The sequence below is a fragment of the Hemiscyllium ocellatum genome, chromosome 45, assembly GCF_020745735.1.
Source record: "Hemiscyllium ocellatum isolate sHemOce1 chromosome 45, sHemOce1.pat.X.cur, whole genome shotgun sequence".
In the NCBI taxonomy this organism is placed as follows: domain Eukaryota; kingdom Metazoa; phylum Chordata; class Chondrichthyes; order Orectolobiformes; family Hemiscylliidae; genus Hemiscyllium; species Hemiscyllium ocellatum.
This window is the reverse complement of record NC_083445.1, coordinates 11756300-11779947: the sequence shown is the minus strand read 5'-3', so window position 1 is coordinate 11779947 and position 23648 is coordinate 11756300. Positions and strand designations below refer to the sequence as shown.

Sequence of the window (23648 nt, the reverse complement as noted above, 5' to 3'; positions counted from 1 at the left end):
AGTTAGAAATCAGAGAGGGGAACTCAGCCATGCTGAATCATGGCCAGGCCAAAGCTGAAGTACTCAGTTACATTCTAATGTAGTAAGTCACAAAGAAATAGAAACTTAGTCAGAGGGGATGTAACAAACAGACATGATTCAGTATCAAGGGTCAGATGATCAGGACAGACCATTGGCTTATATTCCCGATGGCAAATATGACCTTATTAGAATATTTCAAATGAAGGAAGGCAATTCTATGTAATGGGGAGAACTCTCACTGGATATGATTGCAAAATTGGAGCTTTCAGGAAAGAAATCAAAGCAAGCACTCTCAAATAGCATTGAAAATATGCAACATGGATACTGGGTCACAAAACGTGCACCAATAGGAGAGGGGGGATTTTAGATTAGACTTACAGTGTGGAAACAGGCCCTTCGGCCCAACAAGTCCACACCGACCCGCCGAAGCGCAACCCACCCATACCCCTTACCTAACACTACGGGCAATTTAGCTTGGCCAATTCACCTGACCCGCACATCTTTGTGACTGTGGGAGGAAACCGGAGCACCCGGAGGAAACCCACGCAGACACGGGGAGAACGTGCAAACTCCACACAGTCAGTCGCCTGAGTCGGGAATTGAACCCGGGTCTACAGGCGCTGTGAGGCAGCAGTGCTAACCACTGTGCCACCGTGCCGCCCAACTGTGCCACCGTGCCGCCCGGTGGATAAGAACATAAATCGCATAATTTTTCTGATCCCCCAAACTGACGGCAAGTGGCAGCTTGTAAAAAAATGGCCCACTATTGTTCCAGTAATATAAACAGCATTACTAGCTACTGATAGTTAAACAACTACAGAGCTACACAACAGGAACAACACTCTCACATCTAGTGACTGAATAACCTGCAGATCTCCTACTGAAGCCCGACTTCCAGAAGAGATTTCAGACAGCAATGAAACAGTTTGAGCTGACGAAGAAAGCTAAGCGATCAAAAGTAAATACGACCACCCTGCAATTTGCGCGGAGGCTTTTCATGGCAAGAAAGAATAAAAGACAGAGCTATCCAGAGAGTGGGTGGAAGTCAAATTCACAAACAAACTGCTTGATGCACAAGGACAGGCATTACTTCAGAAAATGAAGGTGTTTGACTCCAAGTGTGGAAGGGTCCAAACTCATTTGGCCCAGTTAAGATTCCCTAGGTTTTCATTCTTCTTCAATGCATGTTACAAAATTTCAACAGGAAGTACAAAATCAATCTTGGTCCAAGTCCAGAATATCCTCTCTCATACAGGGTGTGAGACTAAGACGTCATTTATTTTGTAAAAGGGCAGGTATAGGCTGAGTGAAGCAATTTGTCATCAGGTAATTAAAAATAGCCTGAAGCACAAGAGGATTCCCAGCTACATCCCTCAGCTCATATTTTCAACAGATACCATTTCACTTAAATCTCCAGTCCCATCATGGCTCACAAGTAGAAACAGAACATGATGTGAGGGAAGGTATAATATTTACTTCATATCAGGAGAGGTAGTAGCATAGTGCTATTAATCACTGCACCAGTAATCCAGAGATCTTGACTAATGCCCTGGGAACATGGGTTCAAATACTACCTCCCTTACCGATGATTATGTAACCATTGCTGATAAATGTAGAGTCCCATCTGGCTCACTCGTGTCTTTTAGGAAAGGAAGTTATCAAGAGATTAGGTTAGATTACTTAGTGTGGAAACAGGCCCTTCGGCCCAACAAGTCCACACCGACCCGCCGAAGCGCAACCCACCCATTCCCCTATATTTACCCCTTTACCTGACACTACAGGCAATTTAGCATGGCCAATTCACCTGACCCGCACATCTTTGGACTGCAGGAGGAAACAGGAGCACCCGGAGGAAACCCACGCAGACACGGGGAGAATGTGCAAACTCCACACAGTCAGTCAGTCGCCTGAGTCGAGAACTGAACCCGGGTCTCTGGCGCTGTGAGGCAGCAGTGCTAACCACTGTGCCACCGTGCCGCCCACTAAGTCTAGCATCCTTACCAAATCTGGCCTACATGTGGCTTCAGACTGATAACAATGGAGTTGACTCAACAGTCCCCCGAAGGCCTTAGCAAGTCATTCAATTTGAGCAATTAGGATTGGGCAATTAAAGCTGGTCCAGCCACCCACACCCATGGATAAGATTTTGAACTAGTGACAAAGTTTGATTGCATTCCCCCAAGGTGTTTAATAATTCTATTAAGTATTTCTGCAGTCATGGTGATTTATTTTCAAACAGTATTAGGAGAGACAACCTGGAGACTAATAATATCACTTACATTGGGAGAGTCTAGGAGTGAAGTAATTAGTAAGCATTAGACTTTCACATTGGAGATGCTGGAAATTTTTGGACCTGAGGTGAAAATAGCATGGCAGAAAGTATTTGCAGTTTGTAGAAGCAATGTGTAAAACATTCGCTGCTGACGAAGGGAGCTAATTTTAGGATTTGAGAAAGGTGATTCCAGTGTAAAGAGTTCAGCTTGACCAGAAGTGTTGGTTTAAAACCTTGAAGGAGTTATTTGAAGATGAGAAAAATATAAGCTCAGTTGTATCAGGATTCAGGAAAACAATCAGATTCTCAAGATGGTGAATTAAATCCACACAGTTAAATTAAACCATGTATGTGAAAGGGGGGAGAAAAAAAAGGGAGTACTGAAAAGGGAATGTTTTTTGGAAATAATGGATTTGTACTTTACCAGGGGCTCTGATAAACCAAACTATTTCGATGTGCGACAAGTTTGTCTTATTTTTTGGAGTCAGAGAGATGTACAGCATGGAAACAGTCCATGCCCACCAGATATCCCAACCCAATCTAGTCACACCACCAGCACCCAGCCCATATCGCTCCAAACCCTTCCTATTCATATACCCATCCAAATGCCTCTTAAATGTTGCAACTATACCAGCCTCCACCACTTCCTCTGGCAGCTTATTCCATACATGTTCCACCCTCTGTGTGAAAACGTTGCCCTGTAGGTCTCTTTTATATCTTTCCCCTCTCACCCTAAACCTATGCCCTCTGGACTCCCCTACCCCAGGGAAAAGACTTTGCCTATCCATGCCCCTCAATTTTGTAAACCTTTATAAGGTCACCCCTCAGCCTCCGACGCTCCAGGAAAACAGCCCCAGCCTGTTCAGCCTCTCCCTATAGCTCAAACCCTCCAACCCTGACAACATCCTTGTAAATATTTTCTGAACCCTTTCAAGTTTCACAACATCTTTCCGAAAGGAAGGAGACCAGAATTGCACGCAATATTCCGAAAGTCAACTACCCAAAATCCTGCACACGAACTTGCTTCATTGTTGAACCAAAATCTGCAGCATGACATGTTTGCTTCAGTGAAAGACCTTGATAAAACCACAAAAAAATTCACCAAACCAGATCAATTTTACTTGTCCAGTAATAACATGAGATGGGGATCATAAGAGTGGCCTCTGGCTAATTAGTGCATAGCTCTCTCCATTTCGTAGCTCTCCCTCTGAACATGCATTAACAGAAAGGGGTTTGACAATACCCAAAAGACATCTAAGACCTCTGAAGGCACTTCCATATCTACTGAAGTTAAAATTTTTCAATCATATAAAGCTCCTTCACATTACAGAAAGGACCACACAATTACAACACCCATTTCCAGCACACAAAGAAAAACAGTGATGCCAAATGCAACAAAAGTTAACGAACCCTGTCTTCAGAAAGATCTTTCGTAACATGACAATGCTTACAGTCCAGGCTTGCCTAAAAACAAAATATCCAACATTGCTAACATAACTCTGAAAGGAGCCCCAAAGGAAAATCTAAAGAGTAGGCAAGGGAGACTGGGGATTTTTTTTTTTGTTTGTTAAAACTCTTCTTCTGCCAGAGAATTTGATCAGTGTAATGAAGTTGGTGGCAACACAGCATGAAAGAGGGAGATAGGACTCAAACCTCAGTTTCACTGTACCTCGAGCTGGCCACCATCTTAATTTGAGGAACATGGCAAGTTTTTGGGGGGGTGGAGGCGGGGTTAAGAATGATAGAGAACACTGCAAATGAATTAAATATAAAATGGCTGGTACTAAAAAACAGATGACAGTGAGACGTTTCAACTTTAAGCCGTTCAAGCACATTTCAGGCAGAAGGGAGCCTGATAGTTCACAATGTGCAAGAACACCACACATGGACCGCACTTTTTTTTAAGCTTTCCATTCTGCCATTCTACTCCTCCCTCTAAGAATGCAGCTCCTGTTAGTGCTCAAATACTTCCTCCTGATGAATCCCACAGGAGACTGTTGTCTCAACTTCACATGTGTGAAGCACCTCTTTTTGATCTACAGGAACATGAAATTATCAAGTTTGAAGACTGAAGCTATCAATCACAGTCAGGGGTTGCAAGACACTTGGAACAAAAGCTGAAAATGTTCGTTCAAACACAGCTTTCGTTCAAGGCTGTGCTAACATCCTTAACTGTGCCGCCCGCAAAGTCCAATGGTCACTTCCTTTAGCTCTTTAAGCAAGGGGGTGGGGAGGGGGGAGATAAACAGCTTTTATGCTACAGTTGAATACAGATCAACAACCTTTTGTGCAAAATGAAAAGGTTGTGCGTAAAATCGTAGGACAAAGCACGTTATTTCGTTAACATGCAATGGCTTTAGGGATGAACAGTTAGAACAACTGAAGCTGGAGCAAAGCAGTATTTAGCCTCTTTCTTTAAAGATGTATAAAAATAAAACATCTACTAGTGTGATTGCACTTTTCCCTTGCCAACCGCTGATTGGAAGTTCCAATTTTAGCAAACAGGAACTGCAGGAGCCATGAGTAATTGCGTTGTTTCCTGAACAATTTTCTCTCCGCACCTCATCGCTTCTCGGCCTACAACTACTTCCTTCCAGGGTTGTCTCTGATTGTCACTTGAATTCACCACCATCCATCCATCCAACTCACAATTCCTCACTTCCCGATGACTGTCCCACCTTCAGCCAGAAGCTTGACACACTGGAACTGCTTTTACTAAGGAATGGAGAAGCAAAGGAATTGAAATTCCACCTCTCAGACCAAATGGTCCCCTTTCTTTAAGCAAAATTCCAACATACTTCAGAGGTGGGATGGCTTTCCACCAAAGATGCTCTATAAATGCAACCTCCTTTATTAAAAGGAACAATCCAATTTAAAATTGCAGAATTGAACCCTAGCTGAAAAAGGGGAACTTCACTATAGCTAAAACTGCACAAGAAAATAAGTCCAACTTTTATATGGAAAGTGGGATTAACGTAAAAATTTCAAAATGTCATACTCCAATTGCAGATTGATAGTCAGGTTTAAAACAGTTGACACTGAGGAACTGGTTTGCTGCATGGTCTTGTCATTTCAGGATCTGGGACCGCTGACATGGGCCAAAGGGCCACTTCACTACCACACGAGTCTACAGTCAATCACTAAGAGAGTGACATAGACCATAAAAAATTCAGGTTCAACTTTAGAAGAACGGAAATGAAAAGCAAGGGAAATTATGTTAAACTTGCACCACCAATGGTCCATTCCACTTTGTAGAAAGAGTTATTGTTATGATGGTTAAAAAAGTAAACTTTTACCTTACATCATCTGATTTTAATACCTGGGAGCTTTCTCAGATGACAACATTTTTAGAAAAGGAAAACGCTGACATAAGCTAGCCAAAATGAACACCTGACAACAGTCAGCACCAGTTCACAAAACCATTTGAACTGAAATTAACATCGCTGAATTGCAGTCAGTCCTGCATTGTGTTTGATTATGTGAAATTTCCAGAATGCTGGGGGAGGTGAAAGACCTGTCTGCAGAAAATCTGCCTTGGAAAAACAAAATTAAGTCAGACAGAGGGATACACAGATCAACTGCTTCAGGAAACACAGCTTTCGGCATTGTGGAATGATAGGTTCATAACAGAACTGGAAAGTTAGCCTCTTGAGTGAGATGCTTGGTGCAAAGCAAATCCAAAGAAATATCTGTACACAGAAATCATGACTAACTTCACCATTATGCAAAATACAAACCAAACAGCCATGGTGACAAGATAAACCGCACAGAGGTGGTTAAAAGGCTCTATAAACTGGAGTGTCTTGATCGTGTATTGTGATGGAAGTTTCCCTTAAATTTTTTAGAAGAGCATTTGATGCTGCTAGTAATGAATACTTTCCTACTTCTTGAAGAAACTAGAACACCAAATGAAAACAAACAGTTATTAAATCCAAACTTCCTGTATCTCAGAAAGGAGTCAGGACATGGAACTTTCTCTCAAGGAACCAGTTAGGAATATTGTGAATCCACTTCAGTGTACAACAGCTTGCACAGACAAGGAGGTGGGGGTTAGAATTTTTAAATTAGTGGAAAGATTATTCAATTGTGCACAGCATTTACACGGCTGGAGTACTGTTTACTTTCAGTGCCTCAACTGAAAGAATGGAAACGGAAATTAATTTGTTTTGGGCAAATGATAGCAAGTGAACCAAGTTAATGTAGAACTCTGATGGTTTAGATGGCTGCATGTTTGAATCTTGTTCCTAACGATATACTTAAAACTGGTTTTGAAAGGAGTGAAAATTACTTTCAAATTACTGAATAGTAAAGACATTTTCCTTGAAGGCTCTATTGGTGGACAGATTGCCTACTGTGTACAAGGTTTTTATGCTAGTTTATCATATTAGATTCTGGAAGTCCTGAACCCACTAGCTGGCATGTATGTTGATATTCAACTGGCACTGCTAAATCTGGCTCCTTTATGCTCACAGCAGTCTTGGAGGCCCAGTTCTCTCAGGCTATGACTACATCGCTCGCTCATTCAGGTATAGGAGACTCTAACAAGCAGAGGATTAAAAAAAATACAACTTTTTATGTAACTAAGCTGTAAGGAAACAGAATCCAAAGGAAATCACTGCTGACCAAATTCTGTCGTCTGGGGGGAAAAGCCACGTATTGTCTTCTAGCTCTTCACTGGAGCAATCTCAACCAAATCCTGATGCCATGCTCTTTCAGCAATTGCTCTACATTTTCATCAGAAACATCTGGTTTCTCTTGCAGACACTAGGACAAATTGCCTCTTCTGTGCATTCTCAAATTCCAAAAGATACTACAGGGTGACTCCCAGATCTGCGGAATCATTCTCCACTGTTTCTATTACCCGCGGATTACAGCACCCCAAACATATTAGAGGGAAACAGGGACTAGGAGGCTGCTGGGCAGGTACATTTCCCATTGAAATGAATGGGTTCGCTCCAACCTGTGGTTTCAGGTTTCCGCAGTAGGCCCCGGAATGTATCCCTTGCGGGTACAGGGGGGGGGGGGGGGTTGACACTACTGTATTGGCCTCCATTACAATCGTTGACAAAACATCCCATGCTTTAATAATTTGCCACTGATTTAATTACTTTTCATGAAGAAAAAAGCTTCCGCCCCCTTTCAATATCAAAGCACTTGATATTAAAAACAATTATTTCTTCCCAGGCTTGCCTACATGATCGAGATCCAGGATAACCCGTAACTGAAGTGCTCACTCTCTCCGAAGATGTTGCCAAACATGCTCAGTTCCTCCAGCAATTTGTTCATTTCAGATTTCCAGTTTCTGCAGTATGTCACTTTTAATCATCTCATTCTTATTGACTCCGATCCACAGAGTACCCATGAATTCACCAAGATGACGTGATCTCCACGCACAATTTATACCTGGTTTAAAAGATTGGCCTTTAACATTTCTACAGAAATGATTCCCCAACTGGGTCACCTAAGACTGACCAAATGCAGTTGGTCCCTGAATAGAGACTAGGAAAGGAGACCGCAAAGCAGAGGTAACTTGAGAGGTCAAGCAATTGGAAACATTCGAAACCAGTTAGAATCTCCAGGGACCCATATCTATCCGGTAGTGGCTTGTTAGATAGTGTTACAAAATATTTGACCTTAGATTAGATTCCCTACAGTGTGGAAACAGGCCCTTCGGCCCAACACGTCCCTGTGAAGAGTCACCCACCCAGACCCATTTCCCTCTGACCAATACAACTAACACTACGGTTAATTTAGCATGGCCAATTCACCCTAACCTGCACATCTTTGGACTGTGGGAGGAAACCGGAGCATGCAGAGGAAACCCACGCTGACACGGGGAGAACATGCAAACAGCACACTGACAGTCGCCCGAGGCAGGAATTGAACCGGGGTCCCTGGTGTAGCGAGGCAACAGTGCTAACCACTGAGTTACCATGCCGCCCTTAACAACTTACCCGATCCAAATTCTGGACTTTCCTCCAGTGACCTCTTAAAACATGCCTGTGAACTGAGCTAGAACAGGACCAGACCAGGCTGAAGGGTTTACGCCCAAGACGTTGATGCTGCTGCTCCTCACACTCGGCCTGACCTGCTGTGCTTGGCCAGCACCACATTTTTCAACCCTGACTTCTCAGAGTCTGATATGCAGTCACTTAAGAGTGATCGCTCGACAAAAACACTGAAGGGCAGTCAGTACTTGCAGAGCCATGTCCAGGCATGAGTCAGCACCATCAGCAGGGTTACGCCAAGTTTCCTCTGTAGCTTTGCCCAAGGCCTGAACTGCAAACAACTGCAGCATTACTACAGCACCTGCTGAGTAAGCAGAGCTGCTCTCTACTAATGTCTGTTCATTAGTACACAGTTCACACACTGATCACTTCAGACTGGCCATTCTTTCACCTACTTGGATTAAATTTGCCTACCAAAGCACCGTTGTGCAAGACAGATCTTCACTCGGTGTCTGAAGACATCACATTAACGCAATCATTATGCATTCTTCCTCCCTTAAAAAAGGTAACAAAAGACAAACCACTGCACAACAACAAAAAAAGAACAAAGCATTCGGCATGGGGTGCTGTAAGGAAGTTGTCACAGTTGAAATACAAAGAAATTCACAGCACACATACTGAGCCAATTTCAGAGAAGGGGACCTTTAGCTTGACAACATTCGGACCTTTCATCAGAATGCAAAAATACAGCTTTAGACATCCAAACAGTTAAAGGAATTCAATAAACAATTAAAATGCTAGTCTAATAGTAATCGCATAACCATTTTCAACCAATCTTGTTCATTAACGTCCTTTAGGGAAGGAAATCAGTGTCCTTGCCCAATCCAGACAGTATGCATCTCCAAACACAGTTGATTCTTAACTACCTTTCAAAATGGCCCATCAAGGTACAGTACTCTGGTCAAGAATGCTAAATAACTGTTCAGTTCTGGTCATCCTATGACAGGAAGGATAGTATCAAGCTGGAGAGGCTTCAGAAAAGATTACCACGATGCAGCCAGGAATGGAAGGTTGGAGACTGGATAGGCTGGGACATTTTACCTACTGGAGCATATCAAGATTATGGGGTGATCTCAGAGGTTCATAAGATCATGGAGAGTATAGATAAGATAAATGGCAGGTATCTTTACCCCATGTTGGGAGAATTTAAGACCAGTGGGCATGTTTTAAGGTGAGAGCAGAAACATTTAAAAAGGTTGTGAGGGGCAATTGTTGTATTAAAGAGAGGGTGGTTCATGTGTGGATGTGGGTACAGTTACAATGTTAAACAGACATTTAGGTAAGTACACAAATAGGAAAGGTTTGGAGGGATATGTGCCAAGTGCAGGCAAGTGGGACTAGTTTAGTTTGGGATAATGGTCGGCATGGACTGGATGGACTAAAAGAACGGTTTCCGTGCTGTATGACTCTACGACTTTATAGCAATGCTCAACAGACAAGAATTATTTAAAAATTTGAACATTTAATTTTTCAGAATTCCAGCAAACGCTCAACAGTTTTGATGTCCTAAGTTTTAATGTCCTAAGTATCAAACATTTGCTACTTCGCGTCTGTTATGTCAGCATGTCGACTTTCCTGCTCTCCCATTCCTCACAACAGACCAATAACCATCAGGCACGCCTGCCCTTCACCAGAAGCGCCCTCATATTCATGGTACATCATGCAGCTGATTTATGGCCTTGTGCAAGTGTTTGTAACGATCAGCCACCCTGCAAAACTAAAACAACAACTGCAGATGCTGGAAATCTGAAACAAAAACAAATTGCTGGGGAAACTCAGCGGGTCTGGCAGCATGTGTAGAGTGAAGAAACTGGACTTGAAACGTTAACTTTCTCTTTCCATCTCCAGCAACTTCCAGCTTTCAGGCACACACTTATTTATCAGGCAGTAACTGCCTCAGACACCTGAAGAAACCTCAGATCGCAGAAATTCATACTGCAAGACAGCCATTTCAGTGTACCAGAAGCAATTCTAGATTATCAAAACAATAGGCGTCCAATAACAGTTCTTTTCTCAGACAATTAAACTTTTCAAAACCTATAAGACATTCCCTCCATACCAGGCAACTAGCATTATCTCCTCTGAACCCTTTCCAATGCTTCCACATCCAGAAACTGTATGCAGTACTCCAAGTGCAGCCGCATTAGAGTTTTGTACAGCTGCAGCATGACCTCGTGGCTCCGAAGCGCAATCCCTTTATCAATAAAAGCTAACACACCATATGCCTCCTTAACAACCCTACCAACCTGGGTGGCAACTTTCAGGGATCTATGGACATGGACACTGAGATCGCTCTGCTCATCTACACTACCAACTGGATAGACATATGGACGAGAAAGGAATTGTGTACGATAGACGAGTTTCAGCTTGGTACCACAGGTCGGTGCAACATCGAGGTCCAAAGGGCCTGTACTGCGCTGTCATGATTTACGTTCTATGTTCTGCAAAGCCTGACATCTTTCCCAAACGACATCCATCCTGCCCTAAACCTGGGTTTTAATTTGAAAAGGGAGCCTTGAAAAGATATGCACGTTGTAAAACTGGGGCAAGTTTGACCTGTTGGAGCGGGTATGACAGCATGGCCCTCTAGGGTCAGTACTGATGTACTGGTGGGATGTAATTTTAAACAGAAGTGGAAACAGAACCTATAATTTTTTAAAAATTCCTTTGAGTCATTTTTGGGACACAGGTTGCACTGGCTAAGCCAGCATTAACTGATCCCCAATTGTTCAGAATGCAGGTGTGAAGAGTCAACCACGCGGATGAAAGTGTGGAATCACAGGTAGGCCTGACTGGACAAGGATAGCAGAGTTCCTTCCTTACAAGAACACAAATGAACCAGGCAGGTTTTTATGACAAATGACATAAATGACAACGCTTATACGGCTACCACTTGGATAGCCTTTTACACCAGTTCATTTTTCATTTAAATTCCTCGTCAGTCAAAGTGTGATCTGAACCCATTTCCCCAGAACACAGGCCTAGGCTGGAAATAAAAAAAGGCAGGAAATCACAGCGGGTCAGGCAGCAGCTTTGGAGAGCAAGCTAATATAGAACAGAATCCCTACAGTGTAGGGACAAGCCATTTGGCCCAACAAGTGCACACTAACTCCAACGAACATTTCACCAGAACTCACCCGCTACCCTATTCTCGTGACCCTGCACTTCCCATGGCTAATCCACCTTTGAGTGTGGGAGGGAACCAGAGCACCCAGCAGAAGCTCATTCAGACACGGGGAGAATGCACAAACTCCACAGTCACCAGAGGTCAAAATTGAACCCAGGTCCCTGGTGCTGTAAGGCAGCAGTGCTTACTGCTGAGTCTATATGTCTCAGGCCTCTGAAGAGTCAGACTAAAGCTTGCTCTTTTTCCACGGACGCTGCCTGAGCCACTGCAATTTCCAGCATTTTTTGATGTCAATGCACATTCCAGCATCTGCAGTAATTTGCTCCTACATAGGCCTGGGCTCCTAGGTGACATTGCCACTACAGAACAATCTTGATTATCTGAACGACTCAGACGGGGAGTATTTTATTCGGATAATTGATCTGATCGTAAAACAAGCGGTAATTTAGGAGTGCTGGTTATCCGAACATGCCTCGGTTATCCAGCCATAACACTGTTTAACTGATAAATTACTGATTGTTTACGATCAGATGAGTGTCGGTTATCAAACATGCCTCGGATATCCAGCAGTGCACGCCATAGTGCCATTTAACTGATAACTGACTGCAGAGTTGCCTAATGCCGTTTTTACAGGACCTTGAGATCTTGTTTGGATAATCTGAAATTCAGATAACTAATGGGCTCCATAACAGGATGCACTGTTGTAGAACAGGACTTCTGTATTAGAGCTAACAGAAGCACATTGAATCAAATGGCCTCCTTCTGTGCTGAAACCTCAATGATATGGGAACATTCATAACACACTCCCCTCTTATCGAGTTATAATATACCAGCAGATATCACCTGAAGTGTATTAATTAGACTTTGTTGACAATTGGCAAACTTGTATGCACACCTGTAATGCTGGAACTAAATTATTCAGTATCAAATTTTACAGCAATTAACAGGTTGTTAGATGTGAGAACAAACATCCTCTTCATCCACTACAATGAAGCTAGTTTAAAGCAGGGTGTTAAAGCATTTGCCTTCACGGCAGTGTGCAGAAGGGAGCCTGAGGGACCGTGGAAGTTTAAATTGAGTACCCAGTAATTTGTCTTTTCTGATACTGAGCAATCTTCCCATTCTGATCTCTGGATTTACCAGCAATGACATAATCCTGTCAAAAACAGACCTTCAAAAACCTCCAAGCCAACAGCATCAACACAGGACCAACAAGCAAGTGCATGCACACACTGGTCTGATCTTCAAACGTCTGGAACATCAGGGCCAGAGCACTAAGGCCACAGGCCCAGCTTAGAGGAAATAAGACTGCAAAACGCAACGTTAATTCTCTATTATGGCATAGATCAGTATGGGTGTTCAGTTCAATTGCAGCTACACCTACACTAAATGGATTGCTGCGGCTCAAGGCACCAGCTCACCACGACCCTCAAAGGCAACCAGTGAAGGTCAGTAAATGCTAGTGACACCCATATCCTGCCAAAGATTTAAGCAAGTCAGGTATCACTGCAATTCTGGATCTATACAAGATTCAAAATGTGATGTTCTCGCTTCTACCCCAACCCACATAAAAGGCTTCCAACACTCCCATTTGAGCCTACTAATATCTTCTACATTTGGATTTTTCTTAAGTTAACAAGTAACACAGGCAGTGAACGACCAACAGAAATGATGAATCAACCAGCTCTTCCTACCCTAATCACAGTATGGCCACTCTTTTCAGTCCATCACCACTCAATCCCACAAAGTTGAACGGCTTGTTTGGAAAATCAGAAACAACAGAACTGTATGATACACTTCAAGCAAATCATCTAAGCAGACACCTGCCAGTGGTCTCTGAGGGACCTCGCTATGCATTATACATAATTATAGAGCCCAAACAAAATCAATTTAGGGAAACCCAGAGGCCAACTACTCAACACAGGCAGAAGTCACTGGTGGAGTGAGTGCAGAAAGGAAACGTGGATTATTTACTGGAGATTGAGAAGGTGGAACATTCAATACATACATAAATTTGCCACCCCTCCACTGTAAGCCACCACTTCATGGGTCCATCGCACAGATACTGGCACGTCATAATTAAATACCAACAGGGAACAACTTCATGACTGTTTGATCCTCAGGGCAACTGGCTTCAGTGTCCCACCCATAGCCCTGCCTGGGACCCCACTCGGCTGACAGGAAAGGTTCAGTGCAGGAGCAAGCAATCAATACAGGATTTAAAAGGAATCTGGATTCACATTAAAAGGCGGCTGCAAACAGAGAAGGCTGCAGTGTGCGAACAGCAGAACGTGTGTACACAGCAGAACGTGTGTACAAAACAGCTGACTGGCACGTCGAGGCTGCAACAGTTTGCCTGCGCGGCAGGTAGCTTTGCATACAAGTCAAATTCTACATTTATGATTCAGGTCATTCATTATCCAAGGCCCTTGGGTACAGCCTAAACTTTATTGCAAATGTAACATTTGCGCACATTTGCCAAAATTATTCACTCTCATGCACTGCTGGATTGGTTCAGGCAAGTGACCTTGCAAGTGCAAAAATAAGCTTGTTAAACAATCCAGAAACAGACACCTGCCCGTGGTTTCACAGGGACCTCGCGTATGAATTATACATAATTACACACCCCAAACAAAATCAGTTTAGGGAAACCCAGAGGCCAACTACTCAGCGCAGGCAGAAGTCATTGATGCACTGTTACCACACAAAGGGAAACTGGATTACTGACTCATCGTCTAATCAGCTTTCAGAACTGTGCAAAAGGTTCGCCTGTTATGCAAGCACTAGAGGCGTTGATTCTTGTACAAGCCAGACAAGGAACTATAACTCAATTTTAACAAAAAAAAAAATCCACAGCACATTTTCAGAGGTCAATCGAGATTGAACTTGCTGGGCTTGTACAGCTTAGCGGCTTTGGAGGAGGTGGAAATTAAACCTTTTTTGGTAATATCACCGGGGTCCTCCATTGAGTAAATATATTCCATTTCACTTTGCCCCAACACTCCTCCAAAACCACCAACTCAAACGGAACATCAGAACGCCTTGTAACAATACTTTTATTTAGAACGTAGGGGTAGGAAATTTGACACTTCAAACCAATTCTGCTATTTTATAAGATCATGAAAGGTCTAGTTGTGTTCTCAACTCCACTTTGCCTGTCCTCCCCCCTCCCCAAAAACTCTGAACTCCTTATTCTCCAAATATCCAAACCAACAGTGAATGCATACAACAGCCAAATATCCACTGTCTTTTTGAGGGAGAGAATGCCACATGCAAATGACCTTCAGGGGAAAAAAATTCTCCCAACCCCAGGCTTGAAAGAATGACATCTTATTCTTAAATGGCACCCTCTCAAAGGGAAGCCACCTAGTCAGAATCCACTAAGCCCAAACCCCCCCCCCCCAACGACCTTACATTTCTCAACAAACTATCAGATCATTAAAGCTATCACAACTGGACTCAACCACCCTGTTCACACACCTGCAGTAAATGGGAGCAGTAACCTTGGCTGGTTTCACACTACACCTCCCATCTCCATCAAGGAGATTAACACAGCCTTTTCCGCAACTGCAGGATGGGTTTTCCAGATCTGAAGCACTCTTGTGATGGCTGATAATTCACATTTCTTTTGATTGCAACAATTTCAGACATCACCCTGGAATCTGTTATCTTCACCTCAGAGAGCAGATGGAAGCCAAGGTTTACACCTCATGTGAAAGAGTACTACTCCAACATTCCTGACCTTCATTCCTGATGAAGGGCTTATGCCCGAAACGTCAACTCTCCTGCTCCTTGGATGCTGCCTGACCTTCTGTGCTTTTCTAACACCCCACACTCTGCGATGTGAATAGTCATGCGCTGAACTTAAAGTGGCATTATTACAGTGACTTAGACTGTGATCACCAGCCTCTGCAGTCCTCGCTTTCTCCTACAACTCCAGCATAGTATAGCACTCCTCAGTATTGCATTGGATGATGAGCCCAGATGCATCACTAAAGATTCTAGAGGAGTTCAAATCACCATCATTTGGTGGAGACAAGAGCGGTCCCCAGAGAAAGGTGGCTGCTATGGTGGTACTGTGATCTCCAGATGCCCCTGCTATCTAAGCACAACAGAAAACAAAGCCACTCAATATCGTAGACTATTCAGTTTAATTTTGAGAATGTGGCACAGCCCCATCAGTGAAGTCTTCCTTTCAACTGAAGGTTGTTCCCCATGCCCATATGAAGTCCATTCTTTATTTTTTTTTAATTTATTCATTTGCAGAATGTGGGCATCGCTGGCTGGACCAGCATTTACCCAGCTGCCCCTAGTCACCCTTGAATTGCTGCTGTGAGTTGACCCACAAAGCAGTGAAGGAGGGAATTCCAGGATTTTAACACACCAACACTGAAGGAACAGTGATATATTTCCAGATCAGGATGGTGAGTGGCTTGGAGGGGAACTCCAAGGGAGTGGTGTTCCCATATATATGTTGCTCTTCTAGATGAAAGTGACAAAGTGCTGCACTGCCATTATCTTTGGATCAGACTAGCATCACAAAGGAAAAGCAGTATTTTTCATCCCCTGATTTTTTTTTTGCATATTATTAAGTGCCTTCTACACATACAGGTCTCCATGGATCTGAACCACAAGCTCCTACAAGCAGACCGCATGAAGAAATAACACTTTCTCCAAACATCCTCTGGGACATTTTCACTTCTGTGGAAATATGCAGCACTTATGCAAGGAAAGTGCATGTGTGTAAGCATCTCACTGTGATAATGTCTTAACCAAATAGAGGTGCGCCAACAGACATGACCTGCTGTGAGTACACGCATCAAAATTTGATTAATTTTCTTCAGATTCACTACATTCAACAAATCTTGCCTGCAGTTACTTGATAATGTACTCACCTACTTGCAGCACCCGATCTATGGCTCCAGTTTCCAATAATCGTAATCCTTTGTTGAAGGGAACTTCACCATCCTTCTCCCCTTCCTGACACTGATAGCTAAGTGATGAATACATGCAAATCTCTCGCTCATTTCTGGGGAAGGACCAGAAAATAATCCTCCGTTGAACTGGCTCCGGAATACGAGAAAATCTCTCCTCTACCTAAAAGTGAAATATTAACAGAATAAAGGAAACAAAAATTGAACAGGACAGTAGAAACAATACAATGCCTACTTCAAAACCTTAAGACAACAGCAAGTGAGGAAGGCACTTCCAAAATGCATTGTGGTTATCAGAAATGGCCAACTGAAAACTTAGCTTTTGGAGTTTAAATCAAAGTAATATCCTTGCTGCAATGTTCAGTGACACTCTGAAAAGTAAACCAGCTCTCTGCGGACTGGAATGGTAACCATTGACAATTACTATCCAGCAACAGTGCAGACCAAGGTGCCCCATTTAAAAAGGGTAGACAGTAACTTGGGTTTATCATCAGCCACTCTCCCATCTTCTCAGCCCAATCCTATCCTCTTTAACCGCTGTCCATTCCAAAGCTTTTATTTTTCAAAAAGCCTCCTCCGTGACTCACGAGAAGTCAATTAATGAAAGCCATATGAAAGGCAAGCGACAAGGTCACTTGGCCCATCAGGTCCATTCTTTCCACAGATCATATTGGGATAAAATATACATGGACAGCACCCAAACCACTAAACCAAAGTGCCACATATTTTCCCCTTCATTATTTGTTGGCAGTTCAAGTCCCAAGCTTTTTACGCAGCCTCTGCGACGACAAACATAATCGCAGACTTCTTTTAACTTACGCAAAGTGAGTACTTCACCTGCTGGTTACATTACTGACCACTTCAAGTAGCAGCCAATAAGGTGGGGCCAGTGAGCTAACTGAATTTCCACCATAATCACGAATCATCCCAGAGCCAACATGCACACTTGGAAATCAGTGATGTTAGTGTCCAAGCACTTAAGGCACTCGCTGTAGCTCCACTCGCCAATACTTAATAAACACGTTAGCCTATTTATTTTATAGGAATTTGATATGAGAACACTGGGCAGCTGTACAACATCAGCAACAGCTTTACATGGTGGAGTAATGCCAATACACTGAGAAACATTGCACTTAACGAAATTCAAGATTCTTAATTTGTTACCACAACCTGCCTTCCCACCATCATGGATGTCCAGCGAGAGAACACCCTTCGGAATAATAGAATTATCTTCAACAAGATTTATTCTTGCCACACTTCCCAGTTGCCCACCTTACTAAGACTCTACAGGACGGGGTTGGCATCGCAATGTAATGCAAGAGGAGAAAGGTTTAAAAGGGACCAGAGGCATAACTTTTTCCACAGAGGGTGGTTCTTATGTGGAATGAAGTGCCAGACAAAGTGGTAGATGCAGATATAGTCACAACATTCACAAGACATTTGGACAGATACAGTAATAGGATAGTTTTAGAGGGATATAGGCTAAACTCAGGTAAGTGGGACTAGTTTAGTTTGGGAAACTTGGTCAGCATAGACGAGTTGGACCGAAGAGTGTGTCTCCATGCTGTATTACTATGTGAATGCACAACATGCATTCACGTAGCACCTTTAAGACAAACATACCAAGGCACTTCACAAGAGCATTATGAAATAAAATTTGAGTCACTTCAAGAAAGGATTGTTAAAGGAGGGACAGACAGTGGAAGCAGGGACACAAATGGTTAGAAACTGGGCTCGGCTTAAACAGCAAGCAATGTAGGTCAGCAAACGCATGAGGTGACGGGCAAATGGGGCTCGATGGGGAGTTTGCGGATTGGCAACAGTTTCAGAAGACTGACAAAGGAATGCCAGCCAGACTCAGGCGGTCTGAACGTGCGAGAAACCTCAAGTGAAAGGACATTCCAATGTTGTAAATGGGTTCAGAAGGCATTCACTTAAGCATCATTTCTGACTTTGTAAGAACCCTTTTGATGGTGACAGCCTTTAACCTCCCTCATTGATATCTGTTATTCTGCAAATAGCATATTGTAGCAACACTACAAGAAACCACAAACCACGCTGTTTTTCTTGGAGATTTCCACTTTGAAGTGGAAAGGCTTTGTTATGGTGCCCTGGTAGTTGCTACAGCTCCAATCGCCTTGAGACAAAATTATGCCAGTCCCAAGATTGTGGGATTGCTCTGTCCTGGGAGGACAGAGGGGTGGGGGACAGAACATACTTCCACACCCACTAATAACCAGGCTGCATAATTAAACAACCACTTTATAGAATCAACAGTTTGGAAATTTTTACGTTTAAAGGCAGAAATCAAGGGCAGCCCAAAAACTGTCAATGCAGTGCAGATGAAGCAGTCAGCAACTTCAATCTTTGAGACAAATTAATTTCAGATGAGAAGCTCCAACCAGAAAGCCGAATGCCAGATTAAAAGAAAAATCAGCATGTACATGGAACACAATGCACAGCTGGACTGATAATAAGAAGGTTTTACAATTACAACTGGGTATGGCAGAATTATGAATTTAATCTGAGATTTATGAGGCATGTGACAACACCCCAACCCAAAAAACTTTGAAGTCATGCTGGACCTATATCGTGTGACCGAGCCATTTACCCACTGACTTGAAGTGGCCAATTTCTGGACTGAGGCTAGCAATGAAAGACTGAATAATCTTTAAATTAAAAACCATTTCAAATAGTCTCAATTTCTCTCCCTTCCCACAACTTTTTTTTTCTTGAAAAAGAATCTGCACGGGCTCAAACTCTTGTGAACAGCTTTAGCAAAGAGACTGAAGTAACAAAGTCAAATCTGAATCTTCACTGTTCTGACGTTGCTTGACACTCAGACCTCCTTGCTGGGCTAGTAAGCCCCCAGGGAGGAACTGAACGAGGGCGGGTAAGGAGAGAAAAGAGAATTAAAAAAGACTAAAGAGGGTGCGGACTTGAAGTCTGACACTTCTTCAGTAACATGCATCTTCTAGATGTTTCATGTGAAAACAATGAAGCTCCGCAGATAAATCTACAGGCTCATATATCACACATCTGCTCTCAAACAAAAAACTTACAACTATGCAAAATACATTTCAGAATACACACTACAGAAATCAACTGTGATATTCCACATCAGAAACTATGTAAACACAAAAAGACCACATTCTCCAGGAAGGCTCCACTAGCTGGATTCTCAATTCATGCAAACAAATGTGTCAATTAGCATTGTGCAAATTAAATCAACTTTACAAAACAAAATTAAGAGCCAATTCAAGCTATTCGCAGACTGCTTCCGTACAAACTTGCTGGCAAATAACTCAACAAAAGCAGTCATTACTGTTATCTGCTGGATTACAAAAACCCTAGAATGCAATCTGCAGTGAAATGCCAGAGTCTCTCACTAATACCAGCGCTAAAATTAACTGCAGACACAAGGGGAATTATACCCAGAAATGTGATGACTTCTACTGTAGGAATCAATTCTGGGATTCATGATCATACAGGAAGAGGAGGAATAAGGGGAAGGGGAAAAAATAACAGAAAAAGGACACCTCTTAAACTATTCATCTATTTAAAATCATTTTAGATGACCCTGTACTGGACAACAGACTTTAACCAGTACATTCAGTTCACAATATCAAATTTTCACTCAATTTTCCCATTGCTCCTTGATTACAATTCTGTTAAAGCCTGTTCTCCTCTTTTTTAAAAATTTTATAAACTACCCCCCTCCACTTTCAGGATACAGTCTAATCCTCCAATTTTCATTTAAGCAGATTATGCAAGAACCCCTTACCAGCTTTAACAAAAACTTTATTTTCGATTATTCAATCTGGGGAGCGAAAGCAAAAAAGACAGCACTTTTTTTTTGAGTGGGGGGGGGGAGCGAGAAAGAAAAGGAGAGAGCTGGACAAACTGCAGGTTTCTTTAAAAAAACCCTTGTTATGACTTCTTTTACAAACAAAAACTTCAATTTCTGATTAGATTAATGAGGAGGTGTGTGTGTGTGTGTGTGTGGAAAGAGAAGAGACCATAGCAAACTGTAGGTTTTTTGTAAAAAAAACCCTCGTTATGATTTCTTTTAAAAAAACAAAACTTCAATTTCTGATTAGATTCATGAGGAGGGGGGTGTGTGTTTGTGCGTGTTGTGGGGGGGGGGGGGGGAGAGAGAGAGAGAAGAGGAGAGAGAAAAAAGACGCCACTTTTGTGTGTGGGGGGGAAGAGAGAAAAAAGACCCCACTTTTATGTGTGGGGGGGAAGAGAGAAAAAAGACCCCACTTTTGTGTGTGGGGGGGGGGGGAAGAGAGAAAAAAGACCCCACTTTTGTGTGCACGCGTGGGGAGGAGGGAGAGAGAGAAAAAAGACCCCACATTTTGTGTGTGGGGAGGGGGGGCGCGAAGAGAAAAAAAGACACTTTTTGTGTACATGGGGGGGGGGGAGAGAAAGAAGAGTTTTATTAAAACAGCAGGTCTTTTTCTAAAAAATAAGAGGATAATCAAAAGTGGGGCTTGAAATTCAAATTCCTTGAAATTAAGGGAACAATTCGAATGTGCAAATTAAATGGTGGGGGGGTGAAAAAAATTAAAGTAAAGGGGGGGCAGAAATAAAAAAAGCAAACAAAAGGGGGAATTAAATTCAGGACGGGTTGTAGAATTGAGTGTTTTTTTTGGGTGAGATGAAAGTTGAGAGTGTTTGTGGTGGACGGGTTCTGACAGCTCAGGGTTTTATTGCCTATTGTTTTCAGACCCCCCCCTGTCTGGGTTGTTTCAGTAATTTGGTGCTTAATTTCCCCCCCCCTCTCTCTTCCCCCACCTCCCCTCACCTGCTCGAAGGGCCATTTCTCCGCCACTCTCTTGGCGCTGATGTCCAGCAGGGTGTCGGGCTTGTGCAGCCTGCCGTGGGCCGGCTTTGTCTGGGCCGCTCGAGCCGCTGCGGCCGCCGCGGCCGCCGCCGCCGACGACGCCGCCGCCCCGCAGTCGCCCAGGCACAGCCGCTTGGCCGGCGGCTCCGCGGCTGCCCCACCGCCGGACGCCGCCGCTGCTGCCTCTGCTACCGCTGCTGCTGCTGCTACGGCGGCGGGTGCTGCTGCTCCACCGTCCGCCATCGCCGCCGACTCGCTCACAACTGACCGCACGCCGGCTCCCGCGCGCCCCTTTTATAAACTCGCTCGCGCGCCCGCCTCGCCGACGCCGACGCCGCTCCCGTCAGCCACGCCCAGCCCCGGCCCTCAGTGGCCGGACGCGCTGCCGGTCAGCCGCCCGCCACGCCCACCCCGGTTTCCCAGTGGCCGGCCGCGCTGCCCGTCACCCGGGAGCCACGCCCGCCCCCCCCTCTCAGTGGTCGGACGCACTGCCAGTCATCTGTCCGCCCGGCCCTTTAAGCGTCAGCCCCGCCCACCTCACCACCCAGTGGCCGGCTGCGCTGCTCGACGCCCGTCGGCTCCGCCTACCCCGCTTCCCGGTGGCGGGCAGCGCTGCTCGTCATCCGCCAGCCCCGCTTCCCAGTGGCCAATTGTGCTGCCCGTCACCCGCGTACCCCGCCTACCCCACCTCCCAGTGGCTGACGGCGCTGCCCGTCATCCGCCAGCCCCGCTTCCCAGTGGCTAGACGCGCTGCCTGTCACCCGCTCGCCCCACTTGCCAGTGCTCGAGAGTGCTGTCTGTCACGCGCTGCCCCCAGCCCATCTCGGGCAATTGCTCAGTCAAACGTCCGCCCCCAAATCTTCTGTTCTCCTATTGGTCAACTTTGCGCCCAATTACGCCTTCATCCTGCCCCTGCCCATCCTCTAATGGTCATCTCCACTGTCCATCTTATTATTTACCGACCCGGCCCAATTGTCTTATTGGTTGGTCCTTCCAGTCGCCACCTGCCCAGCCGACTTTCCCGTCTCTCATTGGTCAATCCCCCAGCAATCACGCTCCGCTGCGCCCTCCGACTTCCCCATTGGCCAGTCCTCCCCGTGCCCATCTCTCCATTGGCCGTGCATTGTGTCCATCTTGCCGCTGCGGCGCCCAATCCGCAAACGGCTGCCCAAATGGGCCCGCCCACGGCAGGCGGGGCGAGCTGTCAATCACCCTCTCAGTTTCCCCACCTCCCCAGCTGCAGGAGAATTAATAATGTGTATTATTGCAGCCTGAGTCAATCATCTCATGTCTGGGGCAGTCTGGTCTGGGGTATTTTAAATCATTGCCAGACAGGGGAAATAAAAAGGAACTGTAAATGTGCAGCATTCAATGCTACAAAAAAAAGTCATCTTAAGCAAACTGTGTCAGCAAATTCTGAAAATCAAGTGCAAACCCTCCAAGGTCCCAGATTCAGTTCATACGCTGAGTCAAGATGGGTTTGGGTGGAATTAGCAATGGTTGGTCTCGCCATCCACTAAGATGAAAGAAATCACTCTCTGATTCCAATTATCAGGACTAGACAGCGGTGCTATGGCCATCCCAAGAGGAAGGACTGGAGCTCAGCTGCAGGCTTTAGGCTCCATGGTCATGGAGGAGAGCAGCTGAGTAACAGGGAGGGATACCAGGGGAAAGCAGGGCCTGTGGAAAACGCGCACCCAAAACCTGCGAGGAGCTGGTGGAAGGAAGAAAGCTGGCAGGAGGGGGAACAAACACAGTAGCAAGGAGAAAGTGAGGTCTGCAGATGCTGGAGATCAGGGTCGAGGGTGCGGCACTGGAAAAGCACAGCAGGTCAGGCAGCATCCGAGGAGCAGGAGAATCGACGATTCCCGATGAAGGGCTCTTGCCCGGAACGTTGATTCTCCTGCTCCTAGGATGCTGCATGACCTGCTGTGCTTTTCCAGCTCCCCTCCCCACCACAGTCAAAGCCCACAAGGATTACCCAAAGAAGAAAGGTCACACTGGGCTCGAAATGTTAACACCGCTTTCTGTCTCTGCACAGATGCTGCCAAGAGCTGCTGAGCTTCTCCAGCAATTTGTTTTTGTTTCAGATCCACAGTTCTTTGTGTTTTTTGGATTATTGGTCATTCATATACTCACTACAGCATGAAGACAGGCCATTAGGCCCTTCGAGTTTGCACTGACCCTCTGAGGAGCATTCCACCTTCTCTAACCCCATAATCCCACATTTCCTATGGCTAATCCACATAGCCTACCCATCCCTTGACACTATGGGTAATTTAGAATGGCCAATCTACATAACCTGGACATCTTTGGACTATGAGACAAAAACCAGAGCACCCAGAGGAAGCCCACAGAAACACTGGGAGAATATGCAAACTCCCCACAGACACTCACCCAAGAATGGAACCCAGGTCGGTGGCGGTGTGAGTCAGCA

At 44.6% G+C, this 23648-nt stretch overlaps 1 protein-coding gene across 1 annotated transcript in view; it reads right to left on the bottom strand.

The window, feature by feature from the left end:
• LOC132835864 (zinc finger SWIM domain-containing protein 4-like) overlaps positions 1-21454 on the bottom strand; it is a 97039-nt gene extending 75585 nt beyond the window's left edge. The window contains exons 1-2 of the mRNA XM_060854961.1: positions 21173-21454; positions 16324-16525 (exon numbers count right to left, since the gene is read on the bottom strand). Of these exons, the coding sequence (XP_060710944.1) occupies positions 16324-16525; positions 21173-21454 (484 nt within the window). The remainder of the gene's footprint in view (positions 1-16323; positions 16526-21172) is intronic.
• Between the last annotated feature and the right edge of the window lie 2194 nt (positions 21455-23648).